Consider the following 25,014-nt stretch of genomic DNA (forward strand, 5'->3'; position numbering starts at 1 on the left):
GGTCTCCCGGCAAGGGGGTGGCGCCCCTCCACCGCCCTCTGCTTCGGCAGGCAGCTGGGGCCGCCGCTCCGCCCGCCTCTACTCGGGGGCCTCGGGCTGCGGCTTTCGCCGAGGAGCCCCGGCCCCGCTGTGGCCCCCGGGCCCCGGCCGTAGGTGCCGCCGGGGTGTGGAAGGCGCCCCCGGGGAGGAACTTGAGCGGGCCCGGGACGGGAACGGTGTCTTCTCCCGCGACCATGGACGCGCACCCTCCGTCTTGGTTTCCTCCTACCCGTGAGAAGGATCAACGGGAAATAGCGTTAAATAAGGCTGCTGTTGTGATGCTCGTGTTAAGACAATACTACGTACTGACTGTCAAGAAATTGAGAACACGAGATTAACAACTAATGATGCAGGTTTTCTGTGAGTAAAGTGTTTGTTATTCAGTCCCTTCTTACAGATTGCTGAGTCCTTAATTGACTCTTTAATCTCTGTAGAGCCTTGAATATACTCCTAAAGCATAGAGGATGTCGACTCCATAGTCCTGTCTACTTCCCTTGCTTGCCAAAGTTGAAAGTAGTTTGAGCTGTAATCCTGTCACTTTCTCATTGACAACTGCGGTATCTTTGGTTGTATAGACGATTCTGGATGCATTTATTTAGCATGAAATGTTTAAAATCATCTGACTAAAATAGTCAGTCTCTGTGTGTGCCTCAAGTATTGACTAGTATGCTCCATCTTTTTGTACCAGGAGTCCTTTCTGCAATCTCATTCCTATGTCCATCTGCCATTGACAGTGCTACTTGATGTTCCTTTCCAATCTTTTGCTTTTCTTCTCTTTTCTACCTGTCTAATAAAGCCCATTTCTTTGTGCTCATGTTCTGTACAGCTTTATTCTTTTCTATTGTGCTTCACCATGTTCATGGAGTGGGTTGGGTTAAGGATCATCTAGTTCCAACCTCTTCCCTCTCTCGGCAGGGACACCTACTCAAAGCCCCATCCAACCTGGCCTTGAACACTTCCAAGGGATGGGGCATCCACATCTTCTCTGAATAACCAGTTCTAGTGCCTCACCATCCTCATAAGGAAGACTTTCTACCTTATATTTAATCTAAACCTACTCTCTTTCAGTTTAAGGCCATTCCCCCTTGTCCTATCACTACAAGCCCTTGTGAAAAGTCCCTCTCCAGCATTGTTCTAACCTGCCTTAGGTACTGGAAGGCTGCTGTAAGGTCTCCCCAAAGCCTTCTCCAGGCTGAACAAACCCAGCTCCCTCTGCCTGTGTTCTTAGAAAAGGTATTCCAGTGTCCAGATCATTTTGCTGGATCTTTTCTGGACTTAATTCAACAGGTCCACATCCAGAGCTGGATGCAGTGTTCCAGGTGGGGTCTCACCAGAGCAGAAGGGCAGAATCCCTTCTCTTGCCCTGCTGGCCACGCTGCTTGTGATGCAGCCCAGGATACAGTTGGCTTTCTGGGCTGCAAGTGCACATCGCCAGCTCATCCACCAACACCCCCAGGTCCTTCTGCTCAGGGTTGCTCTAAATCCATTCTCTGCCCAGCCTGTATTTGTGCTTGGGATTGCCCCAACCTAACTGCGGGACCTTGCACTTGACCTTGTTGAACTTCATGAGGTTTGCACAGTCCCACCTCTCAGGCCTGTCAAGGTCCCTCTAAATGGCATCCCTTCACTCCAGCTTATTGAGGAGGAATTTCTTCACGGAGTGGATTGTTAAACATTGGAATGACTGCCCAGGGAGATGGTGAAGTTACCATCCCTGCAGGTGTTCAAGAAACAACTGGACGTGGCAATTGTGCCATGGTTTAGTTGACAAGGTGGCGATCAGTCAGCAGTTGGACTTGATGGTCTCAGGGGTCTTTTCCAACCTAAATAATTCTGTGATTCTGTGACCTCGTCACGCAGCTTGATGTCATTGGCAAACCTGCTGAGGGGACACTCAGTCCCCCTGTCCATTTGCTGACAACTGTTACTTGATTATTTCAGTCAGCCTTTACCACTGAACCTGTATTGTCTTCTCTTGTGTCTTTTGCAAGGAGATAGATTCAGGAACTAAAAGATACATGGAAAAAGGGAAAGATTTATTATCATTTAGTGTTTGTATTACCACGTATGTACACCATCTGTTGTGACCTTTATCCTGGTTCATAACCAGTCAAAGCATATCATTGTGCAAGCACAGTAAAAGTATGATCCTTGCCCCAGGGAACATTCAGCATAAAAGTAAATGAAATGGCAATATCAGTACAAAAAAAGAAACTCAGAGACTTGCTGAATGTTTATCTTGATTGTCACAGCACATAACTAGTCTGATTACCGTCTTCCTTCACAGAGAGCTTATGCTAAGTTTTACTTTAGATGATAAACTGCAAAGCAGCTGTTTCAGCTCCAGTAGTACCAAAATACATAACCGTAGAGCTTTAAAAAAATTGCTCATAATGGCTGAAGATGTCACCAGTGGCGAGGGACCAAAGAATCCAGGAGCATTCTGTAATCAACTTTCAGGACTGCTCCACTGGTGTTTAAAAAAGAAGAAAATAAAAAAGTATGAAGGAAGTGGAATGCTGGTTTCCAGGGAGACTCAGCACTCACTGCTGAGTTGGATTTTCCCACAGTCACGTTGCACTGCTAGTAATGTGATTTGAAAGGACAGTACCCAGGAGGAAGCAGGGACAGGCTGCGAAAGAGAAATTCGGAAACATTGCCTGGATGTGAATAGATAGTGTTAGGAAAGCCGAAGTTCAAGTGAAGTTGAACGGTGCAGCTAATGTCTAGAGAAATGAGAAGTGCTTCTGCTGCAACATTAGTAGCAAAAATGTGAATAAGAAGAAACGTTGGCTCATTGCTAAATAGACCTGGTCATTTAGTGGTGATAGGCACAGATAAGGCTGAGGAACACAATGCTGCCTTTGCCTCAGTCTTCAGCAACGATCTTCCAGCCTTTGTGTCACTTTGGAGTCAATCATGGAGTGAGTCCTATTGGAAAATACTTCTCATCACATGAAGGAAAAGGCGGGTGTGGATCTATGTATGGTAAATCATGTCTGACCAACCTAATTGCCTTCAGCAAGAAAATGACTGGACTTGTAGGCAGTGGGACAGTAGTGTGTCATTTACCTTGACGTCAGCAAGGCTTTTGATGTTGTGTTCTTGTATCCAGGTTAGGATGTTACAGACTGAATGGATGAGCAACTAGATACATAAAGCAAAAAGGCTGGATGATCAGGCTCAGAGGGTTGTGATTAATCAAACATAATGTACCTAGAGGCTGGTAACAACTGGAGCACCGCATGAGCATATTCTGTGACCTCTCCTGTTTCAAATCTCTTATTGGTCACCTGGAGGAAGTGTCAGAGCGTACTCTGATTAAGTGTGCAAGTGACAGCAAACTAGGGGAGCCTGTTCTACTTGAGGGCAGAGCTGCGACTCAGAGGCACCTATATGGGCAAGAGGAATAGACCAGCAGAGATCTTTTGGAATTTAACAATGACAAATGTAAATTCCTGCACCTAGAAAGGAAGAACCCCTTGCAACATACAGGCAACAGTGTTTTGTCAGACTAGAGAGCAGTCTGGGATTGCCAGACTGATTGGTGGAGAGCAGCTGCCTGCAAGGGGTCTCAGTGGATGGCGAGCTGAACGTGAGCCCACAGTGAGTGAGCCCCTGCATAGCAGCATCCTGGGCCATGTTCACAGGAGCACAGCCAGTAGATGGAGGGGAGTGATTATTTCCCCTGCCCAGCCCCAGGAAACAGTGTCTAGATGCTGCATCCAGTTTGTGGCTACAGTGCAGGAAAGCCATCCAACAGTTGGAGGGAGTCAGTGGGGACTACCAGGGTTATCAGGGGCTTGAGCAGTGAGACGAGGCTGTAGCAGTAGGGCTAGTTCTGCCTGAAGGAAAGGTGGCTTCAGGGGTGACCAAACAGCAGCTCCCCAATACCTATGGGCAGCACTGAGAAGGTGGAGCCAGGCTCCTTTGAACTGGTGTATGGCAATAGGGTGAGGGACAACTGGCATAAACTACATAACATAAATGAGATGTTCAAACTGGATATAAGGAAAAACTTTTTCCCCACAAGGACAGTCAGTGCCACAGGTTGCACAGTGTGGTTGTAGGATATCCGCCCCTCGAGACTTGACTGGATAAAGCCCTGAGCAGCCTGGCCTAGCCTCACAGATGACCCTGCTTGAGCAGTAGGTTGCACTGGAGGTTTCTCAAAGTCCTCTCCTGCCTGACCCGTCCTGTGATACTGTAAATCCCAGGGAACTGCACTGAGTATGCTCACAGGCTTCATTCAGCCAGAGTCAGAAGTTAACTGTTTCTACTGCTTTCTGTTTATGAGCAAAGTGATATACATTGCTCTGATTTTCCTCTTTGCAAAACCTTGTGATGATTTTGGTTATGAGTTTGAAGAGAATAGCCACTAATTTATAATGATGCAAATAGTCCTTTGCTGTTAGTCAAAGATGGGAGAGCAGCACACAGTGTGTTGTTTAATCAGGTAACTGAGGAAGAACTCATTACTTAATAGATTTATACATTAGCAGTAGGTGAAGGAATCTGCTTTGGTTTCTGTGTTGAATGGCAAGTTACATGAAAGTTCATTCCTGTTTCAAAGAGTTTTCCTGCTGCAAATTAAGGATGTTTTTGTACCCCTTAAAGCAGCAATTTCCTCTTATGACTTCTCAAAATGTTTTAAAATGTGTATTAGTTTTAGTCAGGCATAAAGGTATTTTTTGTTTGTGTGTATAGTGTTGTTCCAGTGGAGTAGGAAAAGCAGATCAGGGAATAAAGCAAACTAGTTCCTCATGTCTAGAATGCACCTTAAGGAAGGTACTGGACTTATTTTAACACAAACCATGTCATATAGCCTGTATAACTAAGAAGAGTTAATGTTTTGGAACTTGCTTATTTTCCTTTTCCAGTGTCTTCTGGACCCCATAAATTCTATCTGACATAAGCCACTTGTCAGTCAAAGCTGTATAAAAGTAATGAAAATTTGATTTGTTGCCTTTATATTTTATGATGGTTTTCCTCTCAAATGAAATGTTTAATGAAACACTGCTAATGTGTTTAATCACTGTTGTTGAAATGTAAAGAGAGTAATTTGGCTTTGTTTTCCAGTGGCTTTGAAACGTATGCTGAACTTCAATGTCCCTCCTGTTAAAAACAGCACAGGAGAACCAGTGTGGAAGGTAAGAACTATTTGAACAGGAATATGAGAATCTTTTAGTGTTCAGAAAAGTTCAGATTTGCGAATTTTTACTAACTCAAGTTCATCTTCCCTATGTTAACTTGTACAAAATATTTTTTCCTGTATTATAAATATACGGAATTGATTATCAGAACTGCTGAGAAAAATTCAGATGTTGTTTGCTTGATGACTGAAGGACTAAATGACTAACTGATTCTTTAGGCAATATTTTACTGAGTAACTGAGGAGGATATTTTTGAAATATACTTAGATCTCATTCATACCATTGGCAGAAGCTTGCATGATACCTTATAGGTAAACTCAAAGTCAGAAAGAAGCCCATACAAAGGGAAGAACTATTGTTAGCCTTGAACAAGCTGAGCTACCTTTATTACCTTTAAAATGTAACTTGTAGTTCATGAGATGTTGCTACTACAAAGCATATATTCTGTCTCTTCATCTGTTGTCTTTTTTCACTAATTCCTCTCTGCATCTCCTACTGTTTTCCCCCAAATGCAGTCAGAAAAACTCTGCACATACAATAACAAATTTCTGACAGCAGACTTGTTTGTCAAGACAGTTTGCAGAAGATAGACGTGATGGTTCTTTTTCCCCCTTTTTTTGACTGAGTTTCTTTTTGTTTTTTTTTATATTTTATTTATTCATAAGCACAAATGGAAGTCCATGACAAATTAATGATTTATTTTAAATTGGTAGATGTTTAAGCACTTTTCACGTTAGGGTAGTAGTTTCCTAAACCTGAGTTGCTGCATCCACTGTATCCTATATTCTCCAGTATCCACTTTTTACAGCACTTTTTAAGATGATGTGTATCTATTTCAGGTTCTCATTTATGACAGATTTGGCCAAGATATAATCTCACCTTTGCTGTCAGTGAAAGAGCTGAGAGATATGGGGATCACTTTGCATCTGTAAGTGTTTTTTAAAAATTTTGATTTTTTGCTGAAGAGAACTTTTTTTAATATTGCTGCAAATCATGAACAAAATAGTGAAAAATAGCTACTAAAGTTTATATCCTGACTTGTTCCTAAAATCTGATGGCATTATTCAGAATCAGGGAGTGGAGAGAGAGTTCCAAACACTGTTCAGTAGAATTTCTTGCTAAGTACAGGAGGCCCCTGTTCAAAAATTACCCAAGAGGTATTCTTTTGGAATCTGTCTTTACAAATGCCTCTGTAATCATATATGTTAAAATTATATTGACACAAGCTGTTTCATGGGACTGTGTATGTTTTCTGCTTGTCTTTTTACACATAGAATTTAATTGTCTGCTGTCAAACATATGGAATCTTTAAGTATTATTTTAAGACATTTCCCATTTCTCTTTCCCCAGATTACATTTACTTAGCTCATTGTCATTCCTTAACTGTGGTAATAATCATGAAGAAACTTTGAAGATACATTTATTTTTTCAAAATTTGATAAACTTTTGCTAAGTGAAGACTAGAAATAGAAACACAGTTTAACATGTTAACACATTAGCAGATATGTGAGAAAAACATCTAAGAACCTTACCTTTAAGCAGGAAAGGCAAGTTTAATAGAATGAGATATGCAGGGGTTTTTTATCATGTCAACAGTTTGCATGTGAACTTTGTGGATGCAGTATTTTAGCTTCCTCTGAATGGATAATCTATTTTTGAAGATTTCTAAAGCCTTTTCTCAAGCTTTGAATAAACTTCGGAGACATCTATTAATATATTCAGCCAAAAATTATACAACTGTGATTTTTTGCTTTTCTTTTCGTGTCTCATTCTTGCTAAAAATATAGCTAAATATAGGACAACATTGTAGAAAATTACATTTATCTGTACAAATAAAAAATTTCTTTAACTTTTTTAATTTTACACATATCAGAGAAGCAACACATTAAAGATGGATTTTTTGTTCCTATCAGGCTTTTGCATTCAGATCGGGACGCTATTCCAGATGTTCCAGCTGTTTACTTTGTAATGCCAACAGAAGAAAATATTGACAGAATGTGCCAGGTAACTTGCATGCTTAATGTTTCAGATGAGTGGGCACAACAGTGTGTTAAGTAATTGTGCAGTCACTGGAGTGTGACTGTTCTATATATAGTTCTTGTGTGTGTCTAAACACCTTTGCTGACATTTTCCACACGTAAGCACATATTTGTCATAAAAATATTACCCGAAATGTTTACGTGCAAAACTTCAATTTCCCAGAAAATAGAAGGGTAAATATGTCTTATGTGTTTCAGAGAGAGAGTGTAGGGAGTGAAAAGACAAGAGACAGTGGGTACAAACATTCCATTTAAACATAAGAAAAAGCTGTTTTAATGAGTGTAGACAAACACTGGAACAGATTGCCTGGAGAGTCTGTGGAGTCTCCATCCTTGGAGATGTTCTAAACCTGACTGGACACAATTCTGAGCCACCTGTACTGTTTGACGCTGCTTTGAGCAGGAGGCTTGGGTTAGACTAATCTCAGTTTTTTACGTTCTCTGGGAGGAGATGGAAGGTTGATATCTTTGCCAAAGTTAAAAAAAGAGCAAAGGGTAATTTTGGTCAGCAGTAAGGTGTGGAATAGTGATTACTGTCTTTTAGATTAAATTTCATTTCCTGTTTTTTTGCAGTTCTAAGTTAGGTTGTTTATATCTGGATATGTAATCAAAACACTGTGCAGAGCTGTATGAACAGACAGCCAAGCACTTCTGAAAATTCAGTTTGACTGTGGATAATTGTAACACCACATAGTAAAAGTATGGATTTTTTTTAATTAGTCAGAAATATATTAGTACTTTTTCAGGAAAAGGGTTGTGTTTTTCCTTTTTTTTTTTAGGATCTTCGAAACCAGCTTTATGAATCTTATTATTTAAACTTTATTTCTGCCATTTCAAGAAGTAAACTGGAAGATATTGCAAATGCTGCTATAGGTGCTAATGCAGTAACTCAAGTGGCTAAGGTAAGAAAGTCTCCCAGTCCCTAATGTTAACACCATTTCAGGTGTTATTGCATTCTTACTGTCAGGCATCCTGGGGAAAAAAGGGAATCTACAGTCATCTCATTAATGTAGCTTAGTACCATACTTCAGCTTAGTCAAAAGTCCAAGTGCTGCAAGACTTTTGTGCTAAATGATAAGAGGTTTCAGAGTATTCCTGATCTCATCAGCTAACAGAGTGCCTTCAGTGCATATATGTTGAGGTGAGGTTTTAACTCCTAAGTACACAAAAAGAACAGTATGAGTGCAGTTGTCATTTTAAATAATATTTCATACATACACACTCTTATGAGTACACTCCCATACCTTTCTGAGTTAAAGGCAGGTGTTAGGTATTTACTCTTTTGTTGGATGCCTGTACCAAAACCTGTAAATTAAGTTATTATTTTCATATATAATTAAATATATTTGCTTTTTCTCACTCCAGTTAGTACTACTGGCATGAGACAAAGAATCTGTTGTGAAATGAAATGAACTCTACTTGTGTTGTTTAGGCCTTAGATCCTCAGCAGGAGTAAGTTGGTGTAGCAGTGTAAACTAACTTCCTTAAATCTGTTTTTCCGGTGTGATATCCCATGAGTAATTTATTCCATAGAGAGATTTAATTTTTTTCCTGAATGTATGGGTATGTTACAGAAAAGTTAGAATTCATCAGCTGTAATGTTGTATTTTTCAGATAGTGCCCTCTTCCCTTTCTCCTGCCCGAGAGCTTCGTGCTGCTTATGTTGTAGTCCTTCATGTTCACAAAAAATGGTCCTATAATATTGAAATGTCCTCCATACGTGTTTTTTAGTGATATTTGGCTACTAAAAATTTGTCCACAGAAACAATTGAACTGTTCTGGCACTTTTCAGTGCTCTAATATTTTGTATTAATCACTCAATCCTTACACAGGCTTTTTAATTAATAAATTATATCTTGCATTTCTTTCTTTGAATAGGCATTTCTGTGAAATGTTCAAGATCAGGTAGCAGTAAATCACAGATAGGTTTTTTATGCTTCACTCTGGACTATTCTGACCATTATTCCTTAATTTCTAGGTGTTTGATCAATATCTTAATTTTATTACTTTAGAAGATGACATGTTTGTATTGTGTAACCAAAACAAAGAACTTGTTTCATATCGTGGTAAGTAAAATTTATATAAAAATTTTACCAGAATGTCTGAATTTGAAATTTATTTTTGAAGAAAGAGGAAAAGACAGGAAATTATGTGAGAAATTTTAAAGGTAAAATAAAGCAAACAAGGGTGGAATTTATGGCATGAATCCTGAGATAGTGCTTGACTTGAGATCTGTGATAAGATTTGGTTTGATGTTTCCTGTTGGCTATTATATTCTTGTCAGTGTTAGTTATTTAAGAGAAATGTTGCTACGTGTCTCCTCTTCTGACCTAAATGTATGAGGGAAATCTCTCTTATCTGTCATATGAAATGTTTTATAACTTGATAATAATCCCTAATCTAGAGACTGACAGTAAATTTGTTGCAAAAAAAAAAGAATCTCCATTACAAGAGGTGGAATTTAGAATTTTTAAATATAGATAACTGCATACTATAATTCTTTTTAAATTGCACAGGTAATTTTTTGAGGATTTTTTTCCTGAAAAATGTTTTCCAAGTGGATGGCCATTTCTCTTCCATAACATGTGGTTTCCTAGGAAGTATTTAGTAATGTAGTACTGATACAATCCAAAAGTTAAAGTATGCAGTCAGAGAGAGTTGGAAACAATTATGTAGTGTTCGACCTCAGACAGTAAGCAATAATTTTCTCCCAATTTTTTTCCAAAAAAAGGGAGCAGAAACTAGTATATGTGCTAAGAGGGGCATTTCATGATTTAATCTCTTCTGCAACCAAAGCTGTTGACTATTAACAGCTCTCAGGTAAGAAAAGGATTGTTTTCTCTGTATGAAAGTGGCATAACCTTGCTTAACCCTATTCTTAACTCTTTCCCTTGCTATTTTAGCCATTAACCGACCAGATATAACAGACACAGAAATGGAAACGATAATGGACACTATTGTTGATAGTCTCTTCTGTTTTTTTGTTACACTTGGTAAGTTTCCAAATTCTAGCATATTTTCCATATTCAATGAGACAACCAGAAGTTTAGTGATTTAATATAGAAAATTAAAGGCAGAATTAAATCTGTGACCAAAATCTCAATAATTCACAGGGTGGGATAATGATCTTGCTCAAATCATTGCTTTATATCACTGCAAAGTCCAGTAAAGGCTGTCCCTTCATGGAAGTTGAGTCTTAGTCTTCGGTATCAATGGGAGAAGAATATTAAAATGCAAAGATTTGGGATTACTGTTTTTACAAGATCCTAGTTTGCAATAAAGGTAGTAGTGCTTTGAGTTTGGACTTGTAGCACTCAAAAGAAACCAAACTCAAAGAAATAGAAGAAAAAAACTCACACAAACCCTGCAAAAATCTAACTGAAATACTCAAGGAATAGGAAGGTGCATTAATTTTACTTATTTTATTGTGAGTTTTCTTGATACTTAGCTCATACATTTTTCATAGTGATGATGTTTAATCTAAGTTCTAACTGAATTTGGTCAGTCTGAGATAGCTTTCCTACAAGGGGAGCTGGGGATTGCTGTGGGGCAGTGTGTTCAGTAGAGATTCTCTTGGACCTGTTCAGTTCTTTCAAGTGTTAGTGTGATACAAATTGAATGTCTTTTACTCAGTCACTTAAACTATGGTTTTGGAATTTTCATATTTGTATAGGTAAGTGAGAAACAGTAGCTAAATATTTTGAAACCTGAAAGCCAATGGAAAATGTGCTTTTGAAAATAGCATTACCCTGCAGTGATGGATATATTGTGGTGGTGGTGATATACTTCCTATTGTTTTCAGGGGACTTCTGACCTTTTGAAAATAACTTTTAATGCTTCTTTGTGAGATAGTTTGTCCCCTCCACAATACAATAGCTGTCTTTCTAGTGCGCACTATATTTCTCGTTGTCTTGTATGAGGTATTCACTTACTTTTGTAAAACTTTAGTATTTCTATATAGTATTTGTTTCATAAAGACTGCAAGAGAAGAATTTGAAGCAAGTTTGTATTCATCTCAGAATGTTAGTGAAATTTGTTTATGAAAAGTATACTGATTTATAATCTGAAAATTATAATGCACGTAGAAGTCAATATATCTTTTATTAGGCGCTATTCCTATAATCAGATGCTCAAGAGGAACTGCAGCTGAAATGGTGGCAGTGGTAAGAACTGTTTTTCTAAACACCTATCATTGATTTAAAACTTTCCTAATGCCATGTTTAGTTTTCTCAGTACTAGACAGAGATCTAGTGTTATTGTATCCTTTTCCTTATGAAGGAAGTAAAACTGGAAAGGAGATACGTCCATTTTCCTTTCTGCTTTCAATTCCATGGAACTCTTCTGTAGAAATTGGGAGCTATGGAATGAGATGATTGGAAACTTAAATATAAATAATCAATCCTAATCTAGAGTTTATCAAGATTTTCTGACATTATGATTAAGATACATCTACACAGTTTAAAAAGTGGCTGTCTGGCCTTGTGTTTTTCTGTGTGTCTTAGCAAGAAATTTTTGTCTATCTTACTGGGAAATCCCATAAGTACAAGACAAACTAAGCTGACATTGAACTTGATCATCAAATAGGGATGAAATGACCAAACTAAATCACAATGAACAGTATCTACAGCACTGTCTTCATTAGGGGTCGCTGTGCTTCATTTCTTCCGTCTTCTTCACATCTTCTTTGTCAGTGAAGCCATGATACTGATTAAACCTAAGCATTCAGTGTGCATGCATTCATATTGAGGATAATCTCTTTTTTTATGATACACTTGTGTGGCAGTATCTGACAGCCCAATTTGCTGGTTCTGCCTCTTGGTGCCTCCTGCTGGTATCTTCTGTTTGCCTGTTTAGGGAAAGGTAACTGTGCTGATTGTCTGGGAAGAGATTAGTGGACATAAAGGAAATATCTTCAGTGTGGTCCTGGATATAAATATAAATGCTGGAGGGAGAAAATAGAATTAAGATTGATTTCTTTCCCATGTGCAGTGGACCTGGTCTTCCTGCAGCTAAGACTTTTATAAACTACAAAAAGGGCACAATAAATCTTTTAGTGTTGATCAGATAAAGAGGTTAGGAAACGACTGTTTTGTTAAAAGTGGTTTTGTTTTTTCCTCTCCTCAGAAATTGGATAAGAAGCTCAGAGAGAATCTAAGAGATGCCAGAAACAGTCTTTTTACAGGCGACACACTTGGAGCTGGGCAGTTCAGGTATTGTGTTAGTAATAACTATGTATCTTTATTTTTCATATTTCAGTTGTCTGAAATATCTCATTAGGATAAGTCACCACTGTACTGAAAATTGTATTTATTAGAATTTGTTTCAATATTAAAACAATTTATATACTCTTAAAGGAGTTTTTCAGTCTTCAGTTTTCAGTTTTAGCATAACCCATTTTAAAACTTTTATAGCTAATAAGTGTACGGTCCTAGGGCAGTAAGTCAAAAATAATCTAATGAACCAGTTAATTTTGTTCCCTCTCTAAACCAAGCTTATACAAATACACTGTTTGCAGGACTATGATACGCACTTGAATGTCTGAACATATCTGTTAGCAACCTTTAGTCCATTAAAAGCAAGAAAGACCCATTTTCTTATTTGTGCACACTGTTACCAGTTGTAGTTATGTCAAAAGCAAGTGTTTCTCAGCTGATCCCTATATACACCAGAGGAGAACTGCTTCAGGATGACCACTTGGATAATTAGATGGTTAAGGTCTGTTAAGTCATGACCATTTGAATCCTTTGTGGATGCTTGCCTGCATCTGATAATGTGTTCTCAGTAGCGTCCCTCTGTACTGTTGTCCCCAGATAGTTGAATATTCCACAGGCTGCCTTAGGAAAGTGTATTATGGGAGTTTATACTGTGCATGAAAAGGTGAGACATGTATTGGCAAGACTGTAGCTGAAGGAAACTGTTATAACCTAACTGGATATAAAACAGTCTTTTATATCAAATTAAGAGCAGAATTTGGATAAAAGGCACAAAAAAATCAAGGGCGGCAAAACGGAATGAAAGGAGGGAGAATAGTTGTGAAATACCATTTCCCTCATTTTCATGGGAACTGAATTGTAACCACTGCTTTTCCTTCAGTGGCTGTTTTCCTGATACTATAGCATCATTACCCACAAAATTAAAATGCAAGGAAAGGGAAACACTGGAAACTTCAACCAATTAAATGGCTTCAGGTCTTTAGTTTGGTTTTCAGAATCATTAAGGTGACTAAGGTTCTTGAGATTATGTATTAAAGTGAAAATACTTACTGCAAGGAATTTACATGCTTTTACTATGTGCAAATATACTTCAGTTGGCATGTTTACTGTAGGGATAATGTGCTTGAGGGAAATGGTGGTAATAATTTTCTGTCAGTTCACAGTCTTCCTGTCTTTGCTATAGATTTTTCATGTAGCCATAACCCAAGACCTTTAGGCATGAATGCATTCTTTTATCACAAAATTGAGTATTGATAGAATTACTACAGTGCATCTCAGAAGTTCATAATTTTTTTTTTCACAGACTTTATGTCCAAGCAAAGAGAAAAATGAAATTAAAAGTTCTTGGAAGAGAGATTTTATATTTGAGGTTCATAATGGGGATTAAGGTCGAATATTACCCACTCAGACAATTGTTTGGAACTCAAATGTGTATCCACACAAAAGATGTATCAGTTAATACCTAAAAGGCTAGTTGCTGTTCAGTGTTTTGACTTCTGTTCAATATTTATATGTTGGTTCACTTAGTACAAAATAAAATAATCTTTTTATCATTACTAAGATTTGATTCCTGGAATTTCTGGCAGTGATCAGCCCCAGTGACTTTGGGGAAGGCTAGAGGAGCTCAGCAGTAGGCAATTCTGCTTTTAATTTGAAATATAATGTAGAAGGTGGCTGATATCACTCAGGATGTTACAGGGGTGTTTTAATCATGTTTAAAGAAGTACTAACACAGTGTCATCTTTTCAGCTTCCAAAGGCCCCTATTAGTCCTTGTTGACAGAAACATAGATTTAGCAACTCCTCTACATCATACTTGGACATACCAAGCTTTAGTGCATGATGTTCTGGTAAGGATAAATCTGATTTTTTTACCAAAACTATTTTTTCACTCAGTTTGTTCTTAATACCACATTCTCTCTTGATCCAAATCTGTTTTGTCTGTTTTATTTGGAAGTTATTTTAGTAAAAAACACTTGGAAGATTTTCTCTAAAAGGTTTACTTAGGAATAATTTCTAAAATACTTAAAAAGTTGAAATCTTGATGTCTTCAAAAGATAGATAACTCAGCAATCCTGGCCTTTTAATGTATTTTTTAACCAATTTTGGTTTTAGTTTGAATTTCTAAAAACATATTTTCCTGTATTTCTCCACAAGGTGGTGTAAGTGTTCAATACAGAGATGCTAAGGGGTATATAACCCCACTGGAGGAATCTCAAACAGATTTTTAAAATAATTTTTTTGAAATTCGTATAGCCTTAAACTGCCTTTATTTCCTCAAGTTTATTTTGTAATACCAGTAGTAGAAATGTACTTGAATGAAAACTAATACTGCTTACCTAAGATTTATGCATTTTGTGTGTAGGTATGGAGTAAATAAAAAATAATAAGAATAATTAGTATCTGGAGGCTTTTTTATACTGAGAGTTTCTCATGAAAATAATTTCAATATCTGCTTTGAGAAGTATTTGGAGTTTATTTTTGAGACTGTTAGAGGAATACATGAAATATGCACGTGCACATATGTGTTTTTATACAGGGTTGATTGTGAACTTGAAAGGTGTTTGGTTCCCTGATCATCCCACAGAACTGTATGGTCATACACAGAGTGCTGTCCAGAAACTTACATTGCTACAATGAAGACATTTCAGCACTAGTGGGATGTTTTAGGACATTTGTAAATTCTATTTTATGTGATTAATTCCTTCTGACAAGTGCCTTTCTCTTAACTTAAAGAGTGCTTTTTACGGATAGAGAATTTTTGGCCTAGTTTCTTTAGGGAAGGCATATGTGAAAAGAACAGTTTGCACTGAGTTTTCTCCAATAACTGGCTAGAGACTTGTCAGTAGAAGTGCTGAATTTCTGCAGATTTCTTTTAAAAATAGTAAAGAGTAGGGTATGGAAACCCAAATTACAATTTTTACAGGTGTAAATGCTATTGCACAAGGTCTGTGCTAATTTCAGTTTGTCACCTGCTAATCATTTAATCAGCAAATGCTCACTTGCTCAGTAGTAAAACCATGTGAAGCTCCATCTATTTGACTCCAGCTCATCTGCCGTGTGGAGAAGGTAGTGTTGGGTGGCCTCAAGCATGTGTTGGGATAGGACTTCAGTGCATCAAGGTGCAGAGTGATCATATACTGGAAACTGAGGACAACTAGTACTACAAATATGCTGGGGTATCAGACTAACACTAGAAGAATGATTCGAGGATTGTTGGATATTTGTCTGTACTGCATCAGGCTTCAGTAGTTTCTCTGGAACAACTTGTTAGATGTAGCATCTTATTTTTAACTGAGTGGATAGGATTATGAATTTGTTTAGTGAAATTCTAACCAAGTTGTCTATGATTCCATGGCAAGGGCAAAAGTTTAATTTAAAAACCAGTCAAGTTATTCACCTTAAAGGCAAGCTTGCCAGGCTCTTCATGCACCGAGCATAATATTTCATGAAAAAACTGCAGTAGCATTTTAAGAGGCCATGAATTGTAACCGTGAAAGTGTTACTAAGATGTTGGTTATGTGAGCTGTACTTTGAAACAAATTGTTTTTCACATAAGGTCTCAGTTACAATAGACCAGGAATTCTGTACAGTGTTGAACTGTATGCTAACCCAGGCACAAAGTTGAGTGTTGCATCTGTTTAGTTTATAACCGTGGTGTTTCTACACATAAACAGGCTTATGAGAAGAGATTCCTATTTCTAAATAAAAAAACCTTTCGGGAATGGGTACAGAAAAATGAGAGGTATGGATAGAAAGCCTTATAAGGACAAAATGGGGAGTTAAGAGGAGGAACACTAATCAATAAGAATTATTTTCGGAAATTCTTGTAAATGCAAAAACTAACTTGAAAACTCAGGTCACTGGTGAGTTAAATTGAGCCAAAACATAGATCTTCATTAAAAACTACAGCTAAATTTGCAATCAAATAAATTTTTTCCCTTCAAGTTTTTATTGAATATGTGTACTTGAAAAATACTTTTCTATTCCTAAAACATTAAACACATCTTGTAAGATGAGGTTTGTGCTCATTGACTGTATGAGTTTTCTTTGAGTAGCTGCTTCTACTAGTTTTACTTCTAGATAGTTTTGTTTCTATTCTGGCATGGATCATTTGTAGTATTTAATTTTAAGTCCTTGCCAAGGGACAACTAGGAAAATTTTAAAATTTGATTTGACAGTTTCACTTACAGTGATCTGTTTCTGTATACTTTAATGAACATAATAAAGTGGGGTTTTATTTCTGAAAAAAATACCTGTTCTAAAAGGTTCATGACTGATTCTGTATAGCTGAAGATTTGATTCTCTTTATCATTGTTTGCCAAGCAAACGACACCTTTGAAATTTCTATGTTCATGCATCTGTGGAAGAAGAAAAACTGTATGGAGAAACAGCAGCTTTTTTGCAAGCTTTTGCTTTAGGATGCATTCACTATTTCACTAGTGTTTAAAAAAATTAGGGAAAGAGCTGTGAACGTGTAGCTAAGTAGTCTAAATAATTGCTGTTGCTGTTGTCCTGAGCTTCTTGGCAGCTTTGATACATTAGTTATCCTTGTGTAAGTGAACTTCAGCCTTAGAAACACTTTTTGTCTGCAACACGGGCACCTTTATGCTTTAGTTTTGGATGGTTATTAGAGCACAGTTTTTGCTAAATAACATGTTTTCTGTGCAGAAAGCTGAAGTTCAGTGTCAGGAGATTGCTCACATATGAGACAATCAAATGTCTTTGCTTAATATTTATTGCTTGTTGGGTGTATTTTTAAGTAACTGTGAATACTTTTGGAGTTCTTATATGGCTGTTGTTATTATCTAGTTAGCTAGTAAACTGTTTTCTGCCCTCTTATGAAGTTCTAATAAATAGCTGTGTTAATATTTTTTTAGAAAATATTCTAGAAGATATTGGTTGAGTATGAAAGACTGAATAAATAATTAAAAACTGTCAAATATTTATATAAGATTCCTCTTTATTTTAGGATTTTCATTTGAATAGAGTTAACTTGGAAGAATCGATAGGAATGGAAAGTTCTCCAGCAGGTGCTAGACCTAAGAAAAAAAATAAGAAGTCCTATGATTTAACTGCATCTGATAAATTCTGGCAAAAGCATAAAGGCAGGTAAGCTGTGTAGGTATGCAGTTTATAATAATTTAGTCAAAACAAATTCTAAATATTCTTCATATTATGATAGTTCTATTTTTAAGCTTATTTGAAAATATTTTATAAGTTTGGAGGGGTTTTTTAAGGTGTATTGGGTCTGGCTGAGATGGAGTTCATTTTCTGCACAGCAGCCCTTACAGTGCTGTGCTTTGCATTGGTAGCTAGAAAGGTGTTGGTAACACACCAGTGTTATGGCTACTGCTGAGCAGTGCTGGCACAGCATCAAGGCTGTCTCTCCAACATCACCCCTCACCAGTAGTCTGGGGATAGGCAAGATTTTGGGAGGGAACATAGTCAGGAAAGCCGACCCAAACTGACCAAAGAGATATTCTGTAACATATGATGTCTGTTCAGCAATAAAAGCGAAGAGAAAGGAGGAGGAAGGGCAGGGCATTCGATTTTTTTTTTTACGTTTGTCTTCTGGAGCAACCACTCTGCCTACTGAAGCCTTTCTTCCTGGGAAGTGGCCAGACATCGCTGCCAGTAGAAAGTAGAGAACCAAATCTTCTGTTTTCCTTTGCTTTCACAGATAGTCTTTGATTTTTTTCAGCTGCCTATATCTCAACCCATGAGTTTGGGGTTTTTTCCATCTTATTTTCTGCCCACCCAGTCCTACTGAGAGGAGTGGCTTGACCCAACCTGCTCAAACCAGGGTCAACCAACCACATCATTGTCAATATTTGTTGCCCATGTTAATTGTTTATGAGCTTTTTGTTACAAAGCTCAAAAATGTTCATACCAAAATTACATAAAATTATCGAAAACAGTGAATTTATCTTAGAAAGTTAAAGTAAACCTACAGTGAGATGTCATTTTCACTGATTTGATACTGGTGCATGATTTCTGTATTGTTATTTCCAAAAAGGTTTGGTCTGGTTCTAGTGTTTCAATTCGTTATTTAACTGAGCCTAATGCAGAGTATTGCATTAGTCCTTTTCCAGAGGTAGCCGAGTCTGTTCAGCAAGAACTGGAATCTTACAGAGCCCAAGAAGATGAAGTCAAAAGACTCAAAAGTATCATGGTAAGTTTATCACCTGTATGTGCTCTATGTAAAGCATTATAGGACTTTTATAGATGCTTAGCACACCCTGTCATCCCACACACAAAAATTGCCAGTGCATGCTGAATTTTAGGCATAATACAATCCTAAAAGTAGGACTAGAAGTACCGTATTTCATGAGAAGGCTCAATTTCTTGTGTTTAATGGCGTTGCAGTTATATAATTTCGTACTTACTGAAAAACGCTATCCAGACATTAATCCCGTTGTGCGAAAATAGATTCTAAATGTGTTGACTCTGTATGCATGATATTTGTACTTATTATGACTGGTTTATTCCTCTTTCCAAACCCTTCCTCAAAACCCAGGGTATAGAAGGGGAGGATGAAGGAGCAATAAGTATGCTTTCAGATAATACAGCTAAGCTAACTTCAGCTGTCAGGTAAGTGATCAATAATGCATTATTGTTTAATTAACTGGGAACTATTTCTGATTTCTTCTGTTCAGCTCAACAGTGTAGTTTAAATGTTTTATAACTCTGATAAAGTTAAATGCAGGATAAGTGTTTGCACATGTAACTTCCACAATATGTATGAGCCATCTACACATGGCTCTGCATTCTTTCATTAAGAAAATTGTTAGTGAAATCCACTTCTTGAAGTATCTTCTTGCTTTGCGCAGTGTGTAATTAGTTACATTTTGATTCATGTAGTTACTATAACATCTGTTTACAAGATTATAGTTATTAACAACTCTGCATGAGAAATTTACTCTCCTGCTTAAGTCTGAGATTTAGACTTGTTTCTCATTGTAAATTTGTTTTTCATTCCACTGATGCCTTGGAGAAGGGAGATGTTTAGTTTGCTGCCTTTCACTAAGACCCAGTCAGAAGGAAGAAGAAACAGTAATTATTGTGAGGATAGATGGGGTGATGTGCCCAGTGTACTGTGAAATCCAGTGTGCCTGCATTAGTTAGTTGTCTCTTAGTGAGTTTCGAAAGTTGTTTTGTATGCTATGCCTAACTAGGATTTGATTGGAATGACAAAGGATGTGTGATGGATCAGACAGTTTCCAAAAAGCAAGCAGATATTTCCATGCTTCCTATAAACTGAGTAAGACACTGAGTATCCAGAGTGCTTTTGGATTTGAAAATGTGTAGATCCCAAGCAGTCTTTTATAAATGTGATTGCCAAGTGCCAGCAGTGGAAATCATGTAGATCATAACACCTTAAGTAACAATTTTTCTACAAAGTAAATTTAACCATTCTGTTTCCCATTTCGCAAAAGAAAATATTTCAATCACAAATCCTGCATAGAGAATTATGTTCTATGCAGAAGCACCTGTGACAAATTTCAGGATATCTAGAGGTTCTGTATTTATTTGACAGATGTTATTATTTAATATAATTTTATAATTATTTGACAAAGTTTGATTTTTTTACAGGTATTATTATTTGGCGGATACTGACACTTCTATATGTACCAGAAATGAGCTAAATGTAGTAGCTTATTTGTTTAGGTTAGCAGGGCGTGTATCTGTTGTTGGTCACAAGCTTTCAGTGGAAATATTGAATTACCCTTTATGTATATTTTTTGCTAGTCAAGGTCAAAAACCTAGTTGACTACATTACGTGTGACTTATGTCTTTATGTTATTCTGTTATGGTTATGAGAATCATTACCTCTGTACTTTGTGATTTCTTAGCTCCAATCCTGTTCTATAATTTTAGATTTTAATAGTCTTTAGAGATTCCTTCCAACCCAGAAAGTTCTATGATTCTATAATTCTTTTTGTACCTACTGTATACAATACACAATTCAACTAATAGTGCAAATGAGCAGGTTAGTTTGTATTTAATCTCTTCAGCTCTCTTCCAGAACTTCTGGAAAAGAAGAGGCTCATTGATCTTCATACAAATGTTGCAACAGCTGTTTTGGAGCACATAAAGGTATGGTTGCTCTCCAACTTCAGTTTTCTATTAGTACTGCTCCTTAACTGGAGGAATATATTTGAGCTGGTGAAGATAAGAAAGTGAGTCTTCTCAATTGTGCTACCTTTTCAGAAATTCCTGTGTAACATCAGAGTTGAAGGGTGACAGAGAATGAATTTTGAATTCCTCTGCATGGAAAATGAAGACATACCAATTCTTATCAGAATTTACTAATATCCTCTCAGTCTTTTTTTAATGGTGACCACAACTGCTGTTGTGGGTTGAAATCTTTCTAAAATAAGTTTCTGATGGAAATGTTTTGTTTATTTTAGAGATGTGTCATGGCAAGTCATTACTTCAGTCTAAGCAATTTTCTGCTCTGTATCTGTTTATCAGAAGGGCACTGTTGACTCCTCACCAACAAAAATAATATCTAGAGGTGTGGCAATTATGACACAAGTTACTGAAGTGGTCTTTCCAGCAGAGTCTGTGTTAGATGTCTTGTGCATAATTTAAGCACTTCAGAAGGATGCTTGTTCTCTTTTCTGTTTAACTATGCTGCTCTTGTGTCAGAGACCTCACAGAGTGTTTAGTATCAAGTGAAGAACATGGTTACTGCCAGGATAACTTGGAAAATGGATCTGTTTTCACAGTATGAGAACAGAAATTATAGATGAGGCTTTCAGAAACACTGAAATTCTGTTTTTGGAAAGTAGTTCAAGTACCGAGTTTCACTAAAAATCAATAATTAGAAAATTTTACCCCAAGCTGTTTATAATTCATGGAAGGCAATGTGTTTTTAAGCTAGCTTTAACATTTGTAAAGGGCATAAGATCTGTCCTCAGTTGTTACTGCGACTGAATTTTTTAAGTACAATATATGAACAAAGGATTCATTCTGAAACTTAAAGAATAAATTAATTTTACGTATTTTTAAAGTTGGGGAAGAGATATTAGTGTGTCTCCCTGTTTAGCTTATTATTAGGGGGCCAGTTTATGTGCTTTTGCAGTATTAGGCTTGTAAATTTTCATATCTGACAATTTTAAACCAGTACATAATACCCTTGACAAAGTAGAAGTCAATAATGTCAGTATTTTGATGCCTTGATGTAAATTCACTTTTCTAAGAAGATACTGCAGGCCTACACCAGTATTGTTTTATGTGTTATTTGTTGGAAGGAAACCATGTTTCAGAGCAAGATGTAGGATGGCAGTAACATCAGTTTTGATCACCAGTGTCCTATTGGCAATGGACTGAAGTCAGATGCACTTGTTCATTCTCCATTAGGTGATAGCTACATACTTTTGGTTAACTAGAGGTGGAGGGAATCCTCCTACAGATTACTACAGCACTCAACTAGCCCTTTGGCTCACTGCTCTGACAGGGAGCCTGCTATTAGAGAGTTCTGTAGGATTGGTCATCCATTTCTCCATGATTCTTAATTGTGGAACTGCAAGTGCTCAGGCTTCTTACCTTGTTTTTGTATAGCTGTAGAAGAAGATCATGAGACAAATGGCCATGCAGTTTCTTCAATACATTGATGATATGTGCATCTCTATCATCTTTTCTTTTGATTTAGAAAGCATCAGTTCATCTCCAGATATTTAAGAAACTGTCTTAAACTAATGCAGAAACACGTGTTTTTTCTGTTGCAATTTGCCTACACTAAAGCCTTTTCACTGAATGAATGTCAAGTGTATTCCAGCTGCTTTCTCCTGACCATTTTCTCCTCTTTTTTAACCCTTTGGTGTTAGAAAAAGTAACTTTCTGTCTTGAGATGTGAAATTTTAATATGCAGGATGATACGCTAGCTAATGGATTCCTCTAGAATACTGTAAAAAAAAGGGCATTGTCTCAGCCAGTACTTTTAAAAGAAATTCTCATGGCACCTTGAGGCTATGGTTAATAGGTTTTATGTACAGTTAAATAATTAAACCAGATTAGGATAAGAGAGAATTTTTTTTGCAAGTGCTGAAGTCATGAGGAACTAGTGAGGCACCATACTCTTCTTCAGGTTACTATAGTTTCTCTTTTAAAATAATCTGGGAGTGCATTCATACCTTAAAATAGACTATATGCATTGTCAGTTGTGGTTTTTTGCTATATTAATGATTTGAGCATTTTTCTTCACTACATATATGAGGATGAATGCAAAGAGTACGTGCTTTAGATACACTGAGTGAATTTAATTTTTCTTGTGGTCATATTTTAATGTTTAGTTTACAGCTGCTTTCTACATTCTGTTGGATTGTTTTCTAAGACACAACAAGAGGAAACCAGAAATTAATGACATACTTAGGGGTCCTGGCAGTTTTCTGGCTTAAGTCTTTAGTGAAATAATGGAAAGTATGCATCACTTTTTCACTAAGTGAACCATCAAATATTTGTTGTCAGTGCTTAGAATAAATGCATCCTTGTTTTGCACTGATGGATTTTTTTCTCTGCTGAAGCTGGTGACTGAAGGACTGGACCCAACAGAAAACAGATTTAGGGCTAGAATTATGAATACCTAGCTGCTTTAGAGTTTCAAGTAATGCTTATCTTTGCATGTCATTGTAATTTGAATACTAGGATTACTGATGTATGTTTAATCATGACATATAAAAAGGTGTACATGTACATTTTTCTAAAATGATTAGTTGGAGAGGGGGTAGATTAGGTAACCTCTTGCTAGAATTATACATGTGAATTTATGTGACAGATTTTATGTGAATTATCTGTCATAAATTACATTTGTTTGGTTTAGTTTTTTTTTAATTCCTGCATAATTTTTTTCATGTATCTCTGCTTTTGCTTGATCTCAAGGCCTGATATTTGAGTGACTCCATTATTGGGATTGGCAGTAGCCTTTCAAATTTTCAAATTCTTATTTTATAAAGGAATTCCACTATTTTAACTACTCTATTTTAAATAAGGTTGCATTTTTGTCTTATACCATGTGTAGTGGGTTGACCTTGGCTGGATGCCATGTGCCCACCAAGCTGCTCTATCACTTCCCTTCCCAGCTGGACATGATGGGAAACCTGTGGGTTGAGATAAGGCAGCTTAATAAAGTAAAAGTGAAAGTTTGCATGCACACAAGCTAAGAGGAAAGTAACAAGGTTTATTCTCTACTTCCTATCAGCAGCAATGCCTGGCCACTTCCCCAGAAGCAGTGCTTCAGCACACTTAGCAGTTGCTCCGCAGGCAAACATTGTAAATGATGAATGGCCTCTTTCACCCTCCTTTCCTTTGCCTTTATATCTGAGCTGACATCATATGGTATGGAATATCCCTTTGGTTAGTTTGGATCAGCTGGCCTACTTGTGTCCCCTCCCAGGATATTGTCATCAATGGGGGGAGGAAGGACTATTGAGAGTGCTGATGCTTTTGCCAGCACTGCTCTGCAGTAGCCAAAACACTGATGTGTTATCAATTGTTATCAACACCCTTCTAGCTACCAATGCGAAGCACAGCCCTATGACAGCTGCTATGGGGAAATGAACACCATCTCAGCCAGACCCAGTACGTTCTCACTCCCATGGTCATCTGTGGGCTGCATTCATTCTCTAATGTTGTTCAGTAAAGTGAACGTTGTTCATTGTTCAGTAAGAGAAACAATACGTGTTTGTGAAATATATATGTTGCAGTAGTCCATGCTGGTTTTCTGTCATTCAATAACCTTCCAGCAAAAACAACTTTTTCTGAGTTCAGTTATGGTGACCTTTCCATCATCATTCTCTGCAGTTCAGTTGAAAGGGAATTGGCTATGACTGCCACTTCCAGCCTTCTTCCAGAGTTTCCCTTCCTCTTGATAGGAACACACTATAATTACCTGACCAGCCTCACTCGTTCTGGGGGCAGTTATTTCTGGTTGTTTTCAGTCAGCATCTTTGAGAAATTCCTCAAGTAGTTTCTTAATTTCTTCTCTCTTCTTCTGCATGGTCTCTGTCTTTGTCCCTAAAGTTAAGAACTTTTGTACTGTAAAAAGGATAGGAGAGCTTCCAACAAGTCCTTACAAAAATGACACTCTAAGATATTTCATTGAGTCCTGCTTCCACTTCTTTGCTTAAAAAAGAAGGAATTTTATGTTCATTTTGGAGTACAGCACTCAAGTAGACTTTCCCATGTACTTCAGTAATTTTCCCTAAAATATGTTTTGGCTTACAAACAGCCTGTTTCTAAAGATGATAAGTTGAAAACTTTCACAAATATATTTTAAAAAAAGCAAGGTAAAGTGTGGCACTTTAACTGCAATACAGATCCTGTCCCTGAAATGGTGGCCAGAAAGGTCTCTTGAATGAGATTGGTATGGAAAAGATGTCGTAGTAAGAAATCAAGAGCAGGAGGCAGAAAAGGAATAACTGTAAATGTAAATGGATCCTTATTTTATTATTTTTTATTTTTATTTATTTTCTTCACCTTGTTTGCCAGTTTGGCACCCATAAAAACCTCTCCTTTGCTGTGTTTTTTTATTGAATCTACAGGGTTGTTTAGCTCCTAATCCCCA

The 25,014-nt window shown here is 37.2% G+C and overlaps 1 protein-coding gene across 2 annotated transcripts in view; it reads left to right on the plus strand.

The window, feature by feature from the left end:
• The first annotated feature begins 180 nt into the window (after positions 1-180).
• SCFD1 (sec1 family domain containing 1) overlaps positions 181-25,014 on the plus strand; it is a 49,892-nt gene continuing 25,058 nt past the window's right edge. Inside the window, exons 1-14 of one of the 2 annotated variants that reach the window (XM_018082865.2) lie at positions 181-399; positions 5,119-5,189; positions 6,032-6,120; positions 7,106-7,196; positions 8,011-8,133; positions 9,210-9,297; positions 10,135-10,224; positions 11,339-11,394; positions 12,356-12,441; positions 14,194-14,293; positions 17,416-17,555; positions 18,528-18,618; positions 18,964-19,037; positions 20,462-20,543. In XM_018082865.2, coding sequence (XP_017938354.1) covers positions 384-399; positions 5,119-5,189; positions 6,032-6,120; positions 7,106-7,196; positions 8,011-8,133; positions 9,210-9,297; positions 10,135-10,224; positions 11,339-11,394; positions 12,356-12,441; positions 14,194-14,293; positions 17,416-17,555; positions 18,528-18,618; positions 18,964-19,037; positions 20,462-20,543 — 1,197 coding nt within the window. In that variant the 5' untranslated portion in view covers positions 181-383. The remainder of the gene's footprint in view (positions 400-5,118; positions 5,190-6,031; positions 6,121-7,105; positions 7,197-8,010; positions 8,134-9,209; positions 9,298-10,134; positions 10,225-11,338; positions 11,395-12,355; positions 12,442-14,193; positions 14,294-17,415; positions 17,556-18,527; positions 18,619-18,963; positions 19,038-20,461; positions 20,544-25,014) is intronic. The other variant, XM_018082864.2, reaches the window with a different exon arrangement.

The sequence above is a fragment of the Manacus vitellinus genome, unplaced genomic scaffold, assembly GCF_001715985.3.
Source record: "Manacus vitellinus isolate BGI_N305 unplaced genomic scaffold, ASM171598v3 scaffold_6_pilon, whole genome shotgun sequence".
NCBI lineage: Eukaryota > Metazoa > Chordata > Aves > Passeriformes > Pipridae > Manacus > Manacus vitellinus.